At 36.6% G+C, this 20,503-nt stretch overlaps 1 protein-coding gene across 1 annotated transcript; it reads right to left on the bottom strand.

The window, feature by feature from the left end:
• Window positions 1-2,046: 2,046 nt before the first annotated feature.
• Window positions 2,047-19,878, bottom strand: pias1b (protein inhibitor of activated STAT, 1b). Its single transcript, XM_056254414.1, has 14 exons — window positions 19,771-19,878; window positions 11,805-12,249; window positions 9,252-9,336; window positions 8,884-8,931; window positions 8,419-8,509; window positions 7,821-7,955; window positions 7,607-7,712; window positions 6,958-7,031; window positions 6,425-6,585; window positions 5,562-5,692; window positions 5,219-5,399; window positions 4,839-4,978; window positions 3,502-3,542; window positions 2,047-3,313 (listed from the first exon to the last, which is right to left on the bottom strand). Exons 1-14 carry the CDS (start codon window positions 19,792-19,794, stop codon window positions 2,996-2,998), a joined length of 1,980 nt encoding a protein of 659 aa, XP_056110389.1. The 5' UTR covers window positions 19,795-19,878; the 3' UTR covers window positions 2,047-2,995.
• Between the last annotated feature and the right edge of the window lie 625 nt (window positions 19,879-20,503).

Genomic DNA, 20,503 nt, shown 5'->3' with positions numbered 1-20,503 from the left:
TTTTAAAGGGACAACGGTGCATGAGTTGTCTAAGATAATGTTCACAGCAATTAGAAAGTATTTGAAACTGTTGTTCATTTGTCCCTAGGGTGGAGATTTTTGTAATTATTTTGTTTAATAAATGGTTATATTTATTACCCAAGCTTAAACAAAAAGATTTTTTTCAAATGTTTTTGGGCCTACATCACCCTATTGTCATCAAGTGTCACTCAGACAGACAATGAAGAAGGATAAAGTTCAAAACACAAGGCTTAGTCATCCACAGCATAACACATATATGCAACTTCCTTTTCTCCAATCTCTTCCAAATTACAGTAGTTATGGCGTGAAAGCAGCATAAACTCGTTGTTTTGGTTCAGGAGGAACTGTAAAAGGCGGCGGCTGTTTCTGTTGCTGTACTCTGTGACTGACGTCTGTCTAACTCTGCATAGCATGAAGGTGTGTTGTGTAGGTAGAAATACACACGTTGACAGGCAGATAGGACATTGGACCATTGATTGGATGAACATTTTATGGTCCTACACCTTCCACAGATGATGTTTACGTACATATAAATGCATTTAGGCCATTTAACCTATTGATTGTTATAAGGATGTTAAGAGACTTTCAACCAGCATAACAAAAAATGTTTCTGCAACAAATAACCTACCCTGCCGTTAATCCATAAACTGTAATGTATTTAAACTCTGAGTATTTTTTGCATTCACTTGTGATAAAAAATACTAGTAATAATAATATATCAGACCAGCTCTTTGTAAATCAAATTCTAAAACAAAAGTGAAGTTTAACTCTTTTTTTGTTGTTGTTGCTCTGTAATAAAAAAATAAAAAATACAGACAATTTCTAGTCACCTCATGAGTGTGATATAGGGATTAAGCATTCTGCAACCAGAGGTCAAATAAAGACCAAAATACAGATAAGACAGAAATAGAAAAGATTTAATGTATTTGTTTTATTACAGCTAAACCGCTCTCTACATAAACAAGTAACATTCATTAAGTAAACAATGTATCCCAATTCAAATAATAAATAATTCATATAATATTTTGTACAAACTGGTATTGGTTTCCTGTACATAATGGTTTCTCTCATAGCGTACCATACAGTAAGAGAAGAACTTAAGGCAGAGAGTTCATACTTGCCAGTTATTGGTACAGCTATAACAGACTGACTGTCTAGTGGTTTACTTCAAGGACGTAGCGGTTCAGTGGGCACATGAAATGTATGATTTCAGTGCAATGTCAAATGGGAGATTTGTGTAGAATGATGGCCGTCTCAATTTTGTGTGCTATTATGTAACTCAGTGCAAATGTAAAAATATATAAATTAAACAAGCATGGGTTCATCGATCCAATTGTTAATTTTCAACACTTTGAATACAAAAATCACTCATTCAGAAAGGTTAGCGAACTGTGCACTGGCTGTCATCGAGTGATTAAAAGCATGTGCTAACGTTCCAGGGCCAACATTAGCTGTTCCACAACCTTTTCTTTAATGCAGGACTATCAATGACAAATCCAAAACAGCTGTCACTTCACAACTAAGCCAGAGGGTGTGCACACGCAGCTGGCTTTTATCCTTTAAACAGTTTCATTTCAACCAAAGTTGAATCTGACACAGCGAGTACGATTGTGGAATTAATGCCTCAGAAGAAGTCTCATATATAGTACAAATATGAGAGAAGAAGAGACAAGGACACGTAATTAGCTACTTGTACGATGCAAAGCAAGTGTTAAGAGCTCTTGAAATAATCACGAAAGAAATGCATGATCAAACAAATAGTAAAAATATAATATATAGATAAAATAAATAAATTCAGTTTTACACGGATGAAAATAGACAGCACAGATTATGTTGCAATTCCAAGCACACTTTCAAAACCTATAAAGCTAGAACTAGATAATGGTTGCATTGGAACGGTTGGTTCCAATTTTAATTGTAGCCCAAAACAACACAGACTTTGAGAAAATGTCGTTTCATACATGGTGTTCTCGACCTTTAAAATGTGCCAAGTGCGTTTAGCCATTTTTACAGAAAGCTATCAATTGCCATTTGATAGGTTTGCTAAGTATGGGAAATCACATGTCTTAAGGAAATAATTACTCGTCTGCACTACGGCTACTGCAACATCCTTCTGGTTATTTTTCAGTCATCTTTGCAACACACTAAATGAGGTATACTAAAGTGTCTGATACCCTCAGCGCTGTTTTTGCAAACCTCACCTCATCTTTTGAGGTTTAGTTCAGAAAAAAAAAAATCATCAAAGGATATAAGACGGTGAATAAAAGTACAAGAGTTTACTAACTAGCAAATCGGGGCACTGATGTCTTTAAACTCCGCTTCTTACATAATTAATGTGGTGATGAATGAGAAAGAGTGTGCAACTGGAATAAGATGTGACCTCTGTCGACTGTTCAAGCATGTCGTGGCTAGATTCTGTATTGGCATAAGGGAATGCTTCTGTACAGCATACATCCTACATAACTTAAAGCAATAATAAATTACCTGCACAGGATAATGGCATTAAATAATGTGATGTTCCCTCACTGATCAAACAATGGCTGAGGGAAAGAGTCTTAGAAATAAAAACGATGAAGATGACTGCCATTCTATTACTGTGACTAAAATAATTATTTAAAGTGAAATAAAATAGCAAAAAAGTATAAAAGGTACAGAATAAGATAATCAAGGAACAACACACAGAGCAGTGAAAAACATCTTCAGTATCCATGGAGAAAATACCAACTGAAGTCACTCACTGGGTAGGCAGCGTCCTATTGTTTATATACAAAAGTAAAACTGAAAATAGATTTTTCTTCTCTGTACACAGCAATTTTATTCTTCTCTTTACAAAAGTCTTTGTTCTCTCTTTTTTTCCATCCAAACTTTCGATCCCGTTCATGTCTAAATCCTATCACGAGTGCACAAAGCTCCTTCTCCGCCCTCCAGCTGTTTGTGATAAAAGCTTGTCCGTTTGCAGGGCGCCCCAGTGTGGTCAGTCCAGTGATATGACATCGGGGATGGAGCCGTATATTACGGAGGCGGCGGCGTCGGAGCGCGAGCGGGAGGCGCTGGTGTGTGTGTGGCTGTCTCTCAGACTGCTGGAGGACACCAGACTGCTGCTGCTTCCACTGCTGCTGCCCCCGCTGCCGTTGGCAGGCACTAGCGAGCTGTTCGCCGACGTCCCCGACTGCTCCAGGAAGAGCTGTGACGAACCATAGGGCATGAAACGGTTCAGCAGCAGCTCATGGTCTTCTGATGCTGACGCAGAGGCCGAGGCGGCGGCTGCAGCGGCCATGACCATGTTGTAATGCTGCAACAACAAAAACTTTAGATTATGTTGATGTTTAATATTAAAAGTTTGTATTTTAATTCTCTCAGTCAGCTCTGGGTCCTCAATCCATGTAATTCGGCACCAGATGTGGTCAAACATAGACGTTTGTTTAAGAACAATGCTGCCCTCTAGCTGTGATGTGCTGCTGTTTCAGAGAGTGAACCTACCTGGTGATTGTCCCCTTGTAAAAATGAGAAGAAATTCAGATCTGTAGAACAAGAAAAAAAGTTGCTTGGGATAAATGTGCCTAGAATTTTGTTGTTTTTTAATTTTAAGACAACATTTTAAAATCCTAAAACTTTGTTCACTGGATTAAATAAAAAGAAATCCCAGATTTAATGTACATACAAAGATTATTTTGCTAAACTATATTTATAATTAGAGATGCGCGATTAATCATTGAAAGATCACAATCTTGATTCAGAAACAATGAAATCGCATTCCTAAATGACAACGATTCGCCTGTGTCAATTAAACCTTTGTCCACAGTGAACATTCAGATTTGCGTTGGCGCTGTCGCTGATCTAGAGAGAGCAGTTGTCATGTATGAAAAGGCTTCACAGTCTCAACTACATAGTATCTTAAAATAATTCAAATTATCACAGAAGTACTGGGATAAAAGTTTTTTGTACAGATATAAACTACGGTAGTGATGATCTAAATAGAGTAAATCATCTTTGGAAAATAACTTGAAGCATCAAATAAAGATTGTATCAATTACATCGTTACACCAAAAATGTATGTCACTGAATCATTAATTCAAGAGATTCATTCAAAAACGCTGATTCATCCAATAATGAAACAAGTGACGTCTTTTAGATCAAGTCATTGAATTATTCATTCAAACAGTTTAAAAAACAATACAAATTAATTAAATATTTTTAATAGACTGCAGCAATTAACCTTTTTTAAGAACCTCTAGAAAATGACATGTTATTTTGTTTAGTTGTCTGCTCAGAATCATGGGAGAATCATGATCATTTTAAACAAAAAAATCATGAATCATGCAGCTCTATTTAAAATGTAATCAAATTTTCATTTCAAATGCATGCTGCTCTTCTGAACTTTCTTTTCATCAAATAACCTTTTTTTTTTCACGGTTTACACACAAAGTTCATGATAATAGTAAATGTTTCTTGAGCACCAAATCAGCATATTAGAATGATTTCTGCCATCACAGAAATCAATTAGATCTTAATATATATATATATATATAAAATAGAAATTAATTGTTTTATATTACTGTTATATTACAGTAATATTACTGTTTTTACTGTATTTTTGATTTTTTTTTTTTTAAATGCAGCAGTGGGAGCATAAGAGAACTTTTCAATTGTTTTCATATCTTACCAACCCCAACCTTTGAACAGAAGTGTAGCTGAATGACAACCAATTCAACTGAGCACGAACAAACGAGGAGGTCAAGATGAACTGTGCCGTTTGAGCTAGTAGGCACGCTCGTATTAAAAATGAAAAATATTCCATCAGTGGAATGAAGCGGTACCTGACAGGTCATTGGCTGTGTGGTAATAGTGACGATAATCCTGGATGAGAGGAGGAGGGGGAGGGATGTAGTTTGTCTCCATTGCCGGCATGCTGGGAGCCCGTGCCAGAGGAGACGTCTGATGATGTAGATTTAACACTCTACAGCAAAAAATAAATAAATAAAAGTAACATACAAAGGTTTTAAAATGATCTAGACATTTAAACCACATTTCAAAATGTCTGAACATCTTCGCATTATACGACAAAATATGAATCCAAGTGCCAATTTATAAGAAATAAATAGCACACTTTTCAAAAAATGCTTTAAGATGTTTCACCAAAACTTTTGTTGGGTTTTAAATGATAATTCAATAGACATGCTGAAATATAAATTCTCACCCTTTGTTGGCAGGTGGGGAGGTGGGAGATAGAGATGGACAGGGTCTTTTAGGTGGAGGCTCGTCGTTATCATCTTCATCATCATCCGAGGAGCTGTCCAGTGTCAAGTCAATTACCTCCACTTTCTTACTGCTATGGGACGAACTGTTTCTGTGGTCCGATACAACCGACCGACACGAGTCTACAAGAGAGTAAGTCATCTTCAAAAAGCAAGTCAAGACTATCTCATTTTATGTTTAGTACGGTACCCTGCAAATATCTACACATGTTACTACAGGACTGAGACACAACTGTCTATTGTCTCCATTACTCATAACATATATAACAGTCTTTGTGGTAATACCATCAATGCCGTTTGACGATGCTGACACTTCCTGTACCACTCTCTTGGATCTCATAGGAGCCCAATTGCCATCTTCTTTAAACTGAATCTCATCACAGTCCACACAACTGCTCAGAATCTCCATGAACAACCTGTACAACAACAACAAAAAAACTTAAAATACAATACAAAAACAACAACAACAACATTGCAGATACTTCAATTTTGACAACACACACTGCTGTTCAAAAACTTAGGGTCAGTAAGATTACTTTTTTTTGAAGAAGAGGAAAATAATACTTTCATAAAGCAATGGCACATTGATCAAAAGTGGCAGTAAAGATATTTAGAATGTTGCAAAAGAGTTTCTTTCTATTCATCAAAACAATCCTGAAAAAAAATTAGTTTCCATGAAAATATTAAGAACTTAAACTGTTTTCAACATTAAAAATTATAAATGTTTCTTGAGCAGCAAATCAGCATATAAGAATGATTCCTGAAGGATCATGTGACACTGGATAAACTAGACTAGAGTAATGGCTGCTAGAAAAAAGAACCACAGGAATAAATTACATTTGAAAATATTATTAGAAATAGAAAAAAGAACATTTCAAATTGTAATAACATTTCACAATAGTGCAGTTTTTTTTTTTTTACTGTTTTTTGACCAAATAAATGCAGCCTTGGTAAGCCTCAGAGACTTTCAAAAACTATTACCAAAACTATTACCAACCTTTAACAGTTTTTGAACAGCCTTTTGAACAGTTGTGTATAGATGCTCATACACATTAGGCAATGACTGGTACATTAAAGCAAAACAAAGAGTTTTTGTAGATTTTAGATGGCCCACAATCACAGGTGTGAAAGGTGAGACCAGTACTGACCCGTCAATAATAAGGTGCTCGTATGGAGCTTTCTTGTCGCAGACCGGACACACCCAGGTGGGTTTCTTCTCATTCATTTGGATGTAGAGCGTAGCATCAAAGCACTGTAGGTGCGAGCAGGTGAGCGCTCGACAGGGAATCGTCAACCGCATCTTTCCGAGCTGTTCATTTACACACAGATGGACACACATTATGTTAGAATACATTAAATGGCCACATATTGCTTTCAAACTTTATAACTGAATTATGATTATACAGTTCTATCTTGTTCCTAAACTGCTGGCTTGTTGTTTATTCTCCAACACTCAAAATTATTAAAATGAAAACGAACACTATATGGAAGGTCAGAGAGTCATAAGCAGGGCTTGGTGGTCTTGGTGAAAGGAAGCAGTTTTTTCTTATTGCAAACTTATTTCTTATTTCTTATTAACAAAATGGTTAATGCAATTGTGTCCAAAGGAATGTCACAAGGTTCACCAGAATCCCTTAAGAGGAATAAAAACTTTATTGAGGGTTGAGGGTCCATTACATACCGGACAGAGTAAGGAGACTCGCAGGCTGGTGGTGGCAATCTCACTGTCAGGGTCGGCGGTAAGCTTTTCTTTGACTGAAGAGAGGGCACAGAACGCAAAACCAATCAGTCTTTTTTACAGGCAATATTCTCTTACAGTGAACAGGCAGCTTAAATAAGACTTATTTTGGTCATCACTTTATTAAAACAATAGTTGCCAATGTTAAATTGGATCATTGGTAAGTGAAGGTCGGAAAATCCAAAGAAAACATGCCAAAAATTCGCATTTGTGTTATATTCAGAATGTAAAGGTTTAATAGGCTTTATCTCGAACGTCACAAGAACAAACAGGAATTATTGCATCCGCTTGTCTGAGAAAGTGTTACACCAATATGAACTGACAACTACATCTATAGACTTTTAAGGTAATCAGCTAACCTAAAGTAGTTATTTTTATTGTTGGCGTTTTATTTGATTTTGAGAAGAATTTTCTGCATATGCGATGGACATCTTTGGTAGCTCCTCTGAAGGCATCTAGAGGAAAACATCTCTATATTTAATGAAGCACATACAAAAGACCTGAACGGGAAGCGATGCAACCTGTTTTTAAAAATACGGAAGTTTGTTACACATAACTCGAATTCAACCATTTGGGTTCAGAGTAAACTTACTGAGTGCTCTTGAGTGGTCTGGGTTTCTAATGCCTTTTGATCGTAGTCTCTGTAGCAAAACTGAGGAGGACTGCTGTCGGACCAAGTACACTGCCATGGAGTAGCTCTGTATGGACAACACAGCTTTTAGAAACACATTCTGAGCAACATGACAGTGGTGTTTCAATTTCAGACCAATCAAGAAACAATTTCAAACAGATTGCACTTTCATTACCCTTCCGATTTCTGACGTCCATGACACAACAATGGTGTTGGGAACTGTTGTAGACAACCTAACCAGGGAGGTAATGTTGATGGGTCTGCTCGGTCGCTTTGGCTCCACTCCATTTTTGGTTGGAGGAAGATATCCCTGAGGACAACCACAAAAAGACATTCAGTTAAACAGCCTGCACAAAAGTTTGTATATGAATCCTTAATTTGTTATAAGAGTCAAAGATGTTGACAATAAAGATGTTAAAGAAGTAAAAAAAATATATGTAATCTTTGTATTTGTGTTGGTTTTATGATCTCCTTTTGAATGTTTTTAAGTGTCAGTTTTGGGTTAACAGACTTCAATGGATGGACAGAAATCTCTCAGATTTCATTTAAAATATCTTTATTTGTGTTCCGAAGATTAATATAAATATTATCAGTTTAGAACAACATGAGGGTGAGTAAATGCTGACAGAATTTTCATTTTTGGGTGAACTATCCCTTTAAATCTACTTGTTAACATACATGTGTTAATCATTGTTTCAAACAATTTGTCTGTCATTGGCAGAAGGACTGAACTATTCTTGCTGATTTGTGACCAAAAATAAAGCCAGACTCACAGGGAGGTTACAGGGTTTTCCATTCACTTTTACACAAAGGTTGGGTGGGAAATGATCTTCCTGAGGACAACTTGTCTCTGATAAGCAAAACCTGAAAAATATGTGTTGAGATTCTTTTAGGAATGTGTGGGAAAGATTTCCAAGACTCTCTCAGAAATCCAAACAAAAGAAAGCTCTGAAGATGGGAGTATGTTAGCCTCGAAAGAGAAAATCAAAAAGTAGACATCACATTAAAATACACAATATTCAACTGCACAGCACTTTAAATAGCAAAGAATTAGCTATTTTTAATGTGAAATACAACAATTCACATTATCATAAGATTTTGTGATAACACAAAACATTAACAAACAATAGTGGCAAGAAAAATGACACCAAGTAATTATTTAGCAGCATGTTTCCAGTTTGTCAAAAAGATCCAGTTGAGTTTTATAGATCTTTAGTTGGAAACTTGTTTTATCATACCTTAGCTGTACTTGCACGGTGAAGTCACATTTGGTCCCAGAAATGTCCCTGTCGAGACAAGAGGGTGGGAGTAAAGGAATGTGTGATAGAGCGTAGGAGAGAAAAGCATACCAAACATTCTACAGGACCGCTCGCTTGGCACGTCTGATAAGCACTATCGCCGGCTATGTAACTACAAGATGAAGATATCTAACAAGACCAGGTAAACGGCACAACCGCTTTTAAATTCAACTGGTTTTCAGTTCTGGCTGAAATAACTATTTAAAATTTATTAGAAGCACAAAATTAGTTAAGGCATTTCAAACACTTGCACCATGTTATCTTGTCCGACCATGTAATTTGATATCCCCCTCCACACACACACTTACATTGAGCTGCTGATCTGTTGAACTTGCTGAGGCGTTAGTGCAAACGCAAAACATGTTTCCTGAAACCTCTGACTGCTGTCTGAGGCTGTAAAACAATAAGAGAGGAGACTATTATAGAAGATGGAGAAACCACCACATCACCATCGATAAAAAAACAGAGAGAAGACACTTACTATCAAAAGTAATAAAATCAAAATAATAATATTGATACAAAAATGTAAAAAATATATTTCTACAATTAAATTCTTTTAAAACATAAAAAAAATATTTAAGGAATTTAATCATGTTAAACATTCAAATATGACTCTCTATTACAAAACAGCACAGATCAGGCAACACAAAGAATAGTCTTATTCTATAATATGATTTTAGAGAATTGTGTGCTTCCAAGTTAGCAAATATTTGGAGAGGGCCTTTTCTGTATCGTACAGTCCATAAAGAAATGCTTCAGTAAGTCTGGGGTGTTTACTCAAAAGGAAACTGTTAGGGAGGACCAACTTCCTTGTAATGGTTTTTGCTGGTCCACATACTTTTGGTTATTTATAATATATATATTTGCTCATTTTGTGACAGCATCCCTGACCGAGCAGCGAACAATAGTATTTGAAAGTGAACTTCAGTTAACATCATGAAGAAAAATCCAACAGTACGTAAAGTGAATTATCGCGAACTGATAGCAAAGCAGCATCTCAGTTTCAGACACAAGGTTGCTGGTCCTTTCCAGTGGAACCACTTTTAAACACTGTTGCAGTTTAGTTCAAAGCCAAACTCTACACAACAGATCCAAAAATAACCCGGGTTACATAACCCAATCTCCTTAAATGAAGCAAGGGTTTCAGAAGCAAGAGAGAGTGAGAGAGATAAGAGGAAGCTCTATCAGCTCCTTTACAGGCACACATAGGTGGCTGAACTCAATGAACGAGACTGAAATGAGAGGTGTGCTTTCCTTGAGCAGTCATGTGAAGAGGAAAATCTATTGCAATTGAAGTGGAGAGAGTTTAACAGTGAGATGCTGGCAGATGATTAATCTGTACTCAGTTCTCGGCTGTGTTAAAGCTCCATCAACACTGGTTGCACTCTCAGCTCAAACAACTCAAAATTCATCACATTGACCTAGAAAGAATATTCAGTCCGAGGGGCTTCAACTCAATATGGAAGAAGGACCATCTAGTTTCCTGGAAGTTGCTTGAGAAGCAATTTAATGTTCCAGGGTCCTTTGCATTGCACAGCAAAAAGCAGTTATTATTTAGCAATTTGCACTCAAAATGAACTCTATAAGAGTCCTTGTAAGAAAATGAAACTTGAAATAAGGTAGCATGCTTCCGCACTCCAAAATGAGCAGTTAAGCATTGGTTAAGGACCTAGATTTGATTCAAGCTGCCATCTGCTCAGCAACGGAATCATTGCAACTCAATTTTTGATGGAGTTTGGCCTGACTGGCTCCATACATTGATTTTGAGGACCCACTTTGGCAGTCATTTCCATTGAAAGAATACAATGACAGGCTTGGATTTGAAAAATCCCCAAAGTGAGATCACTAAGACTAGTTCTCTAAACATCTCAAAGACCAAAACCAGAGAAAAAATATAACACCTAAACCATCAAAGGACAAAGGCAGTAACACACAGCCTTCGGGCTTAATGAAACTTCCTTTCCATATTGGCCTTTTATTCTTAGCTTGAGCTGGATGACTAAATATAGCACAGGTGGCCTCTGTTCAATCTGATTAGCCATAAATCACTTGAAGAGCACCTTTATGTTTGTATCAGTGGGGGAGGAGAAGTCTTCAAGAGAGGCCCATACATCCCATAAGGGTTGTACAAATCTAAAGATTTGCAAAATTGATTAGTCAGTGGGTTGTCCGAATGTCTAGTTAATTTTAAGGCAGCATCATGTCCACAAGCTCCGAACAGATGCTTTTCTTAGCAATATATTGATGCAAACATAAATATAAAAGTGAATTATTAAATCAAAACTATGTTGTTGTTTTTAAAATATAATAATTAAGATAACACTTTATTAAAGGTAACGTTGTTACACGTAACGTTACATGTACTTACTATAGTAATAACAATAAATGATGCATAATTACAAGTAACTAACCCTAAGTCTAACAGTAACCCTATAAGTGAACGCAGTTAATTAATATTAGTCAGTACTTATTTGTGTAATTACACTGTAACAACGTAACCTTAAAGCATAACCATAAAAAATATTTATTTCACACAGTATAAATAACACACAAAAATATGGAGCTAAGTTTATATTTTAGGGGTGCACCATATTTGTGGGTTATTCTAGAAAGTTTAAAAACCCCTGGGCTAAATATCTTAAAACGGCTGCAGTTGAAATTGCTCAAAACTGTTTATGTGCAACCAGGACGAAGAATTATGTTTGAGAAGAGATGAATTTAGAGAAAACTTCTTGGAAAGGGCTTTAATGTCCAAAAAAACACTCTCTGACAAGCTACGTTTCTAAATTCATTACTGTAGAAGCACAATTTAACCTTAATCAACTCGTTGACGACTGTTAGAGATCATTCCTCATACTCACCTAAACTGGTGGGTTTGATAAGCTCATCAAGTAGATCGTAGAAGGGCAGCCTCTGTAGCTTGACGTCTGGATGGACTGGGTGAAGGGCGGAGGGCAGGTGGGGCAGGCCCAGCTCATGCTTTGGCCCAAGCAGTGCGACAGGTAGTAGAGACGGTGAACCGTGCCCATCAAATCCCAGCTGTGTTAGGCTGGTGGGCAGGCCTGCGTGAGCTCCTCCAGAGGTGGAGTGTATGCCAGGGAGGGACAGGTCTGTCGGGGACACCATCTTTGTGGGGAAGCGGCGGCGGTAAAGCTCCTTGATCTTCATCTGCACGGCAGGGCTGCAGCCGGCTTTCAACAAATGTAATGCTTTGGTCAAGAGTTCGTGCTTCCTTCCATGTTTGTTGCGGCCTGCATATCCCAGAAGAACCTGAAGCTCTGAGACACGGAGGCTCATCACCATTTGCTGTTTTTAAAAGAGAGGAAACAGCAGAGAAATTATGCAATTGCCAAAACAAATAATTCAGAGAGCATTTAACTAGGTTAAAGGAATAGTTCACCCCAAAATGATGATCAATGAAGACAGCATACACGCTTGGTACAGCCTAAGGTTGAGTAAATAAATGAAAATTAAACTTTTAAAATTCAAACAATGCTCTTAAGCATTGAAATTGTAATAATAAATAGTTAAAACACACTTCCGTTCAAACTTTGGGGTTGGTTTTTGAAAAAAGTCTTTTATGCTCACCAAGGCTGCATTTATTTGTTAAAAAAATACAGTAAAAACAGTGTGAAATATTATTACAAATACAAGTTTTCTATTTTAATATATTTTAAAATGCAATTTATTCCTGTGATGACAGCTGAATTTTCAGCTGTCAAACATTTATTATTATATTATCAATGTTGAAAATGGTTGTGCTGCTTAATATTTTTGTGGAAACTGATTTTTTTTTCAGGATTTTTTGATAAACAGAAAGTTACAAAGAACAGCACATATTTGAAATAGAAAGAATGTAAAACATTATAAATGTCTTTTTATCAATTTAATACATCCTTGCAGAATAAAAGTATTCATTTAAAAAAAAAAAGCTATTGATCACTAGTGTATTTTTTAATAGATTTTCCAACCCATTTCTTCATGTTGCAATTACTGACTAACAGTAGGCAGTTCCAAGTCATCGTTTATTTTCTATTTAAACATTTGTCAACCTAACTCAGGTTAACTAGTGTTTAGGTGCCTCACTTTTAATGAGGGTGGTTTAAAATGGTTATCCAGTCTGTATGGCAAGAGCTGATTTCTACGTCTTACACATACACTTACATGTAGGCCGGCTAGGACTAAATTAGCTTCAGGCTCAGTCTTGGACGAGCATTCATTATAAGCCATAAGTCATAGGCTACATTGTTATGTTGGCCAAAAGGCCTGTCAGTGAGAATACAATCAGTTCGGTTTGCCAAACGCAGATCATATCAGATTTTTAGGCTGTAACGTCTGTATTGTGTTGTTTAGTTTCTGGTGCAGACATGTAATTGTGATGACCCCCATGTACGAAGTTTGAGCACATGTGCAAACGTTAACACCTACATGTGTGGGATCAAAGCCACTTCTCATGTGCAGAACAGCAGACTTTACCTCCCCTGTCATTCTTGGATATTCTGAGACTATAAAGGGCTGTGTTGGTGGTACCGGCATTTGGATTCTATTAAAATCTATGGGCAGGCAGAGTGGTGAAGAGGCTGAGATAGTGGGGGAAGGGAAAATCAAGCCTGAGCCTGGGCCAGTGAGTTTTCATAACAAAAGCAGTGGAGAACAGCTCCAGGGAAAACAAGAGAACCACAGACCAGCGAAAGCTCATATTTCTTCACCTCGGAGAGACCACAGTCCCCTCCCCAGTTTACTGCCAAGTGCCAACTGGACTGTTCACACAAATACTTACACAAACACTCTTTATTAATTTCCACCCCCCCCCCCCCCCCACCGCCCAACACAAATAAACGGCTTCACTGCCGGTATAGCCAGATGATGAGACTCTTGCTCGTCCTATCGTAGTGAGGAACGGCCCCCAATGTAAACCTAGAGCGATCAGAAGTTTGGTGATTCAAAAAGAACCCATGGGAAAGCCTGAACTTTCTGGTAAATCATATAGCTAGTCAGCATGATTTCAGAAAGTTTTTTCCTTTTATACTTGTAAGATCAAATGAACATCCCTAAAAGTATACTCTTGTAGGGTTGTCATTACACCATAAAAAATGTCTTACAATACTATACCAGCTGAAGTATCACCATACAAAGTAGTATTGCGCTACCATGCAAATCTGCAAAATAAACCAAACTTTCAAAAGCCCCTTTCACACAGAGATTCCGGAAAATACACGGATAAAGTGACCCGGGTTCGTTTGATTTTGCTTCATTCACACTGCCAGTGATTTGCCGGAATCAGAGAGCGCGTTCACACACAACCCGTGTATGTTCCGGAAAGACGCGTGACGTTGGATGTGACGGGTCTCTACTTCAGTCCAGTTTGCAGACATTTTTTCGTTCTTTCTTGTATCGATGACGAACACAAACTTTCTTCTAGAGTAACTGAGTCGCACGATAACTACGTCATTGCAAAGGCTCATGAATCATCACTACGACACACCCCTTATACGGCATTGGTTCTGGCTTTTGTTCACACAGCGCGCGTTCCGGGTCTGAACACGGCAAAATGATGTGTTGGATTTACTTAAAAAGTATGATGCAAAAATGGTGCATATATATTTTAAGTAATCCCAACTTGGAATAATTTTACTTAAAATTAACAAGAAAACCTTTGTTATATGTACTTAAATATTTGAGTTCACGCAACATTCTTTACTTAAAAATATATGCATATATTTTTAAGTAAAGAATGTTGCGTGAACTCAACCTTTGTTATATGTACTTAAATATTTGAGTTCACGCAACATTCTTTACTTAAAAATATATGCATATATTTTTAAGTAAAGAATGTTGCGTGAACTCAACCTTTGTTATATGTACTTAAATATTTTTCTTGTTTACCGGTATTTTATGTAAAATTATTCCAAGTTGGGATTACTTAAAAAGTATGATGCAAAAATGGTGCATATACATTTTAAGTAAATCCAACACAGTGCAGGCCATGTGAGATCAAAACAAATCTTAGTTCTGTTAACTTAACATTTAAGCTCATTTGTATATAAAAATAAGACAATTAAATGAGTTGAACCAACCATTTTAATTTATTTTAGATCTTCAGCTATTGGTCTGCTAACTGCACTGCTCCAGTACATTCAATGTCTTAAAATAAATTAAACATGCAAATCACACACAATAAAGCATTTAACTTTATTATTTTTTATTTTTTGCTAAAGGCTTGAAAGCCTGAAACCACACATAAAGGCGCTAATTCTACACAGCATTTAGCAACAGCACTCAAAAAAACCCTGTCGTCAATGTTTTTCCAGGCATGTGTGTTCAAATGAACTTTTAAATAGTGTACCTGCCACACATACAATATTCCTTACTGTACTATCGTATTGACGATACTACCGTTTCAAAAACACAATGGCGTCGCCAGTATTTTGAAGCTTTAGTATTGCAATATAGTACCGGTATACCGTGCAACCCTATACTCTTTGTCAAGTTCAACAGTTGAAATCCTCAGTCAACAGCCAGCAGAGAGCAGAGTGAAGGGAGCAAACACTCCTAGTTTAAACTGTTATTAGGATTAGCTCATCCTCCTGAGGGCCCTATAACCCTGTGACGACAAAGGAATAAGTGGACCTTGAGCTGTGTAAAAACTAGGGGTGTAACAGTTCTCTGTAAAAAAATAAATACATAAAATAAATAATAATAAAAAACACGATTAATCTTAGTTCTAACAACACATATGGATTATCTGTTTTGCAAAGAAAACAAGCATTAAATAGACATTCGGAGTGATAACATCAGCTAATGCACAGGGTTTGTTGCCTGTCTCGTTCTACAAGGACACAACCACACTGCTAGATGGTGGTGTCGGCTACAGGAATTAGCCGTACCAACAGCAGACGATCCTTGTTTATCTCTGTACATGCACCCAGTTGGAGAAGCAGCAGCAATGTTAACGAAAATTCTGATGTTATCATACTTTCTTACTTTTCTAGTACCGGTACTTTAAGAATGGCAGAGTTTTAAGAAAAGCAATATTTACTGATTTGCATCGGTGTGTGTGTGACGGCGTGATTGACAGTTTGCATGCAGTGCTCTGCAAAAAATGAGAAGTCTCTTATCCTCACTGGCACTGCATTTATTTGATCAAAAATAGTCAAAACAGTAATACTGTGAAATAATTTAGAATAACTGTCAGCAGCTATTACTCCAGCCTTCAGTCCAGTGTAACATGATCCTTCAGATATCACTCTAATATGCTCAAGAAACATTTTTTATTATTAAAAATAACATTGAAAACAGCTGTGCTACTTAACGTTATATATATATATATATATATATATATATATATATATATATATATATATATATAAATCATGAGATTTTCAGGATTTTTTGATAAATAGAAAGTCCAAAAGAACAGCATTTAATTGGAAAAAAAATTAAAAAATCTTTTGTAACATGTCTTCACTGTTACTTTTGGTCAAATTGATTCATTTCTTTCAAACTGACCAATGTAATCTCTCAATGATACTGATAATATACCCTTTGGGAAATGGGCTCTTGTGTCTGTAAGCACACACATTTAATAAATATACACTGCAAACCACAGGATGCTGCACACAGGTTATCTACACAAGCAGCAAGACACAAGTACTACAGGTGATGAAAAAAGCCCTTCTATTACTGTATAGCTGTACAATCTGTAGTATAAAGTTCATATTTAAATAAAGGTGACTTGACTTAACTTGTAAAAATTCACACGACCTTTGTCACGACATGGCTTTTTTCTATTATTTTACTTTGTTCCTTGAGGTTCATTTGATGTCAGTTTTTTTTGCGCAAAAAAGCAAATATATGTGGAAAAATTCTTATTTTCAACCCTCATTCTAACCCTCTCTCTGAAATGATTGGTTATTAAGGGGAGGCTCCTTTAAGGCTTGTCAGCAAGAGACTCAAACAAGCTGTTTAAACAAGACTAGTCAAAGCAAATGTTCTTTTATTCTCCAATTTGTCCTGTTGTCAGCAGACTCAAGCACAATGGGGTACATCAGAAATTGAACAGGCATTTGTATACTGTAGACAGCTTCAGTGATTATAATGGGTTCTATTTGCTTTTGACACAAGGCCCGTTAAGTGACTGAACGCCAATGGCCTTGTTTGTTGATGTCATGCTCTAGTGGCAGTCATATGCAAATGTGTCATTTGCCTGTGTGACCTGACGTCACAGGACCGTCCCACATCATCTAAACAAACCGTTTTTGAAGCTTGGTTACATAAATGCTTTTTTATAAACTTTTAACCCTAAATAATGTTGCTTCAAAGGTAAAAAATAGCCTTATATGTCCAAAAATTTGATTTCTCATGTCACCACCCTTTTAAGATTGTATTAGCATTTCACAATTTTTAAGTTTCCTGCTATTTCATGGCTTTACATGACCGAGGAAACCCTGCAGGTTGGTTTCTAGCTGTTTAAGCTAGAAAGCTTCAGCACACATTTATTATGACTGGATTGGAAAATGAGCGACCATCGCAGACTTCAGAATTTTTCTTTTAAAAAGAAAAACTGTATACAGGTTTAGAACAACATGAGGGTGAGTAAATGACGACAGATCATCTCTTTAGGCCCTCAGATAATTCCAGCACTACTTCCAAAAACATCAAAGCAAGACAATAATAGGCTCTGTTCTATGGTCTGATCTCCTTGCAAAGAGCTGAGAACAGACTGAATAGTAGGCTATACAGAAAAAGGTGCATTTAATAAAACAACTGCTTGAATCAACAATGTGGTTACTGATTTAGTTTATTTCGTTGTAATGAGTGTGGTTATTGTCATAAGCCTTGACTCATTTATGACAAAGACATAATCTAAAGGAAGCACTTCTCTGAAAGGATGTCATTTTGGTAACTGCGTAAAGCAAGTTTCCGATCTGCATAACCCACAAATGCATTGATGCTCAATAACATTAAAATAAATCTAATTATAATAATTGATAACGAATTAAAATTAGGCAGAGTTCTTGATAATAAACTACCTCCCCATCCCCAATAATTACACAAACAATAGAAATTTTTAATTTATGTTTTAAAACCATCAGGAAGTGGTTTATCTGGTGTAAATTGTGAACCTTTTGTTTTGACCGCTACCCTTAACAAAGGATGCAGGTCTCCAATGCAATTGTCAAAGCTAGAATTAAAATTTCACAAAAACATATTATATTAGAAGTATTACAAGTGTATGTTTTATCATTAAATCCTTAAACAACTCAAAATTGGATTTCATTTGATGAGTTATTTCAGACGGTGACCGTTGAAAGCAAATAAAACATTCTTGATTTTAATCAGCGATGAAGACAAAAAACATACATTTCTTTTTAAGCTTGTTTCTGGTTTAAATATATAGCCTAGCCTACAACATTGGCAAGACTAACAGTGTTATAGGATTCTAGAAGTTAAAAGACTATCCAAGATAGCAAATTGATATTTATTTAAAAACTAATTAAAAAAAGAATAATTCATATCAACTTGATTCAAAAATAATTATTTTCAGTTAATGCTAATACTGCCTGTTACCATTAAATATTGTATATTTGCCTTTTAGCAGCAAATTGTCCTTTTTCTAATGTAGCAAGCTTGTCCTCCAAATACATGTCTTAAATGGCAAAACCCCAGGAAATGCCTCCTCTACTGACACACACCTAAAATGTACAGCTTAAATCTACTTTAATAAACATAAAACATAACAATAATGCTTATCGTCCTGTTTTTCTCCCTGCTAAATTACTATTTTTTATTGCCAACAAGAGTATCAAGGTACAATGTCCTATTACCAAATAAAGCTTTTGTGAAGGAAACTTCTACTACACACAGTACACAAGACAAGAGCCCATTTTATCTGTTTCGGAAAACCTTAAAAATAACCACCAACTACTTTTGACAGTATTTTGTCTAAGTCACAGTCAGTTTAGACCTCTCCATAAGTAACACTACAGTATAACAACTGACCGATCACTAGCAATCCATATCGTGATTAAAACAAGACTACACAGGTGGGGGAAACAATAACATCAAAATTAACAACAATAACAGATTTCACAATTAAATGTCTTCATGTCTTGTCTCAATGCAGGACATCTCAAACCTAAGACATCACTCATGTAAGTACTAGCTAGCTAAACATAACGTTACACGAACTTCCTACTAAAACATCCAGAAACTAAAAGTAACAGGCCATGGTCGATGGTTGGGTCTCAAAATCTTGTGTTCTGTAAACACACAGAGCATTCTGGACGTCACAGACTCAACACAAATATTCAAACGTTTCTATGATGCCCAAAATTTAGTCTTGGTTGTCAGCTATCTATGTTATGAGACTAAGCAGTAATTCTGTTTTTATAAATGCAGCGGGTTAGCAGAAGTCCTAACTGTCAAAGTACCGAATCTCCAGCCTGTTAGCAGCCTACGCACCACCCACATGCTGCTTCACACTTACGACCGACTCCTCTGACGGCCCATGGATTATTTTACACCTCATTTAAACGTTAAAAGAACAATTAATCGTATTAATATATCAATTCAGGTGGAAGGGGGGTAATTTCACACCAGCAGGCAGACAGCTGTGCGGGTTAGCTGGCAGCTAGCTGGATCCATCACAACAATAACACTGTTCCTTTAACCGGGCTCAAAACTGCTCATAAAGCGCTTTCTAAATCAAATACCGAACGACGCCTCGTACAAAAGTCAATCACAGGAACAGGTCAGACGGAAAGCATCGCCGAACAGGTCTTTTATAAAGGCTTAATTGACAGTAATTTGTGGGTTACACTTTACCTTCAATTCCGCACTCTCCGCCATCTTGTTTCTCTGGCGCAAGCGTGATCTGAGCCTTGGCACGTGACCAGAACGTGTGTTTGTTCAAATGCTGAGGAATCCCTCTGTAGTTTAAAAATTAGCGCGAGGATTACGGGATTTCACGCTGCTTGAATGGAATACATGGCATCACACATCAGCGACAAGATCTCCTGGAACGAAACGCACTCGCTTGGTTGATTTATCAATCAATACAATTCGTAAATGTGTTTATTGACTAAACAAAATGGTATATCAGCTAACGTTACATTTCCCAGAAAAATTGTCAGCTGATGAGTCATTTCCAAGAATCGGTTCTTTCGAACAATTTGTTTCAATAAACAAGAGTAAACAAATCAGATTGTGTCATGTGTTCGCGTTTTTACATTTGTAATTACGTGCACTCTGGCATTCCAACGTGTTATAGTCCTGTTACATGCTGTAAGCATTTTCCTTTAGTGTTGTAATTGCATAGCTATGTCGTGTCTAAGTTAGTTGTTGCAGCCATGATTCACCTTGCAATGTTGAGCCCAAATATAAGCATTCATATTAAACGATGCTTAAATCGTTTACACCTTTTGGCTGAGTTAAAAAAAATAAAAAAAATCATATGTTGTAAATCAAGACGTAGGCCTAATATAGGCAAGAAAGTTATTCGTAACGGTTCTGCTATTGGCTACTTAATTGTATACTTCTTATCCCATTTCATCCCATT

The sequence above is a fragment of the Rhinichthys klamathensis genome, unplaced genomic scaffold (assembly GCF_029890125.1).
Source record: "Rhinichthys klamathensis goyatoka isolate OS25496 unplaced genomic scaffold, OSU_Roscu_1.1 h1tg000005l_1, whole genome shotgun sequence".
Classification (NCBI taxonomy): domain Eukaryota; kingdom Metazoa; phylum Chordata; class Actinopteri; order Cypriniformes; family Leuciscidae; genus Rhinichthys; species Rhinichthys klamathensis.
Note: the sequence above shows the minus strand (reverse complement) of the source record. Positions and strands in the feature narration are given on the sequence as shown.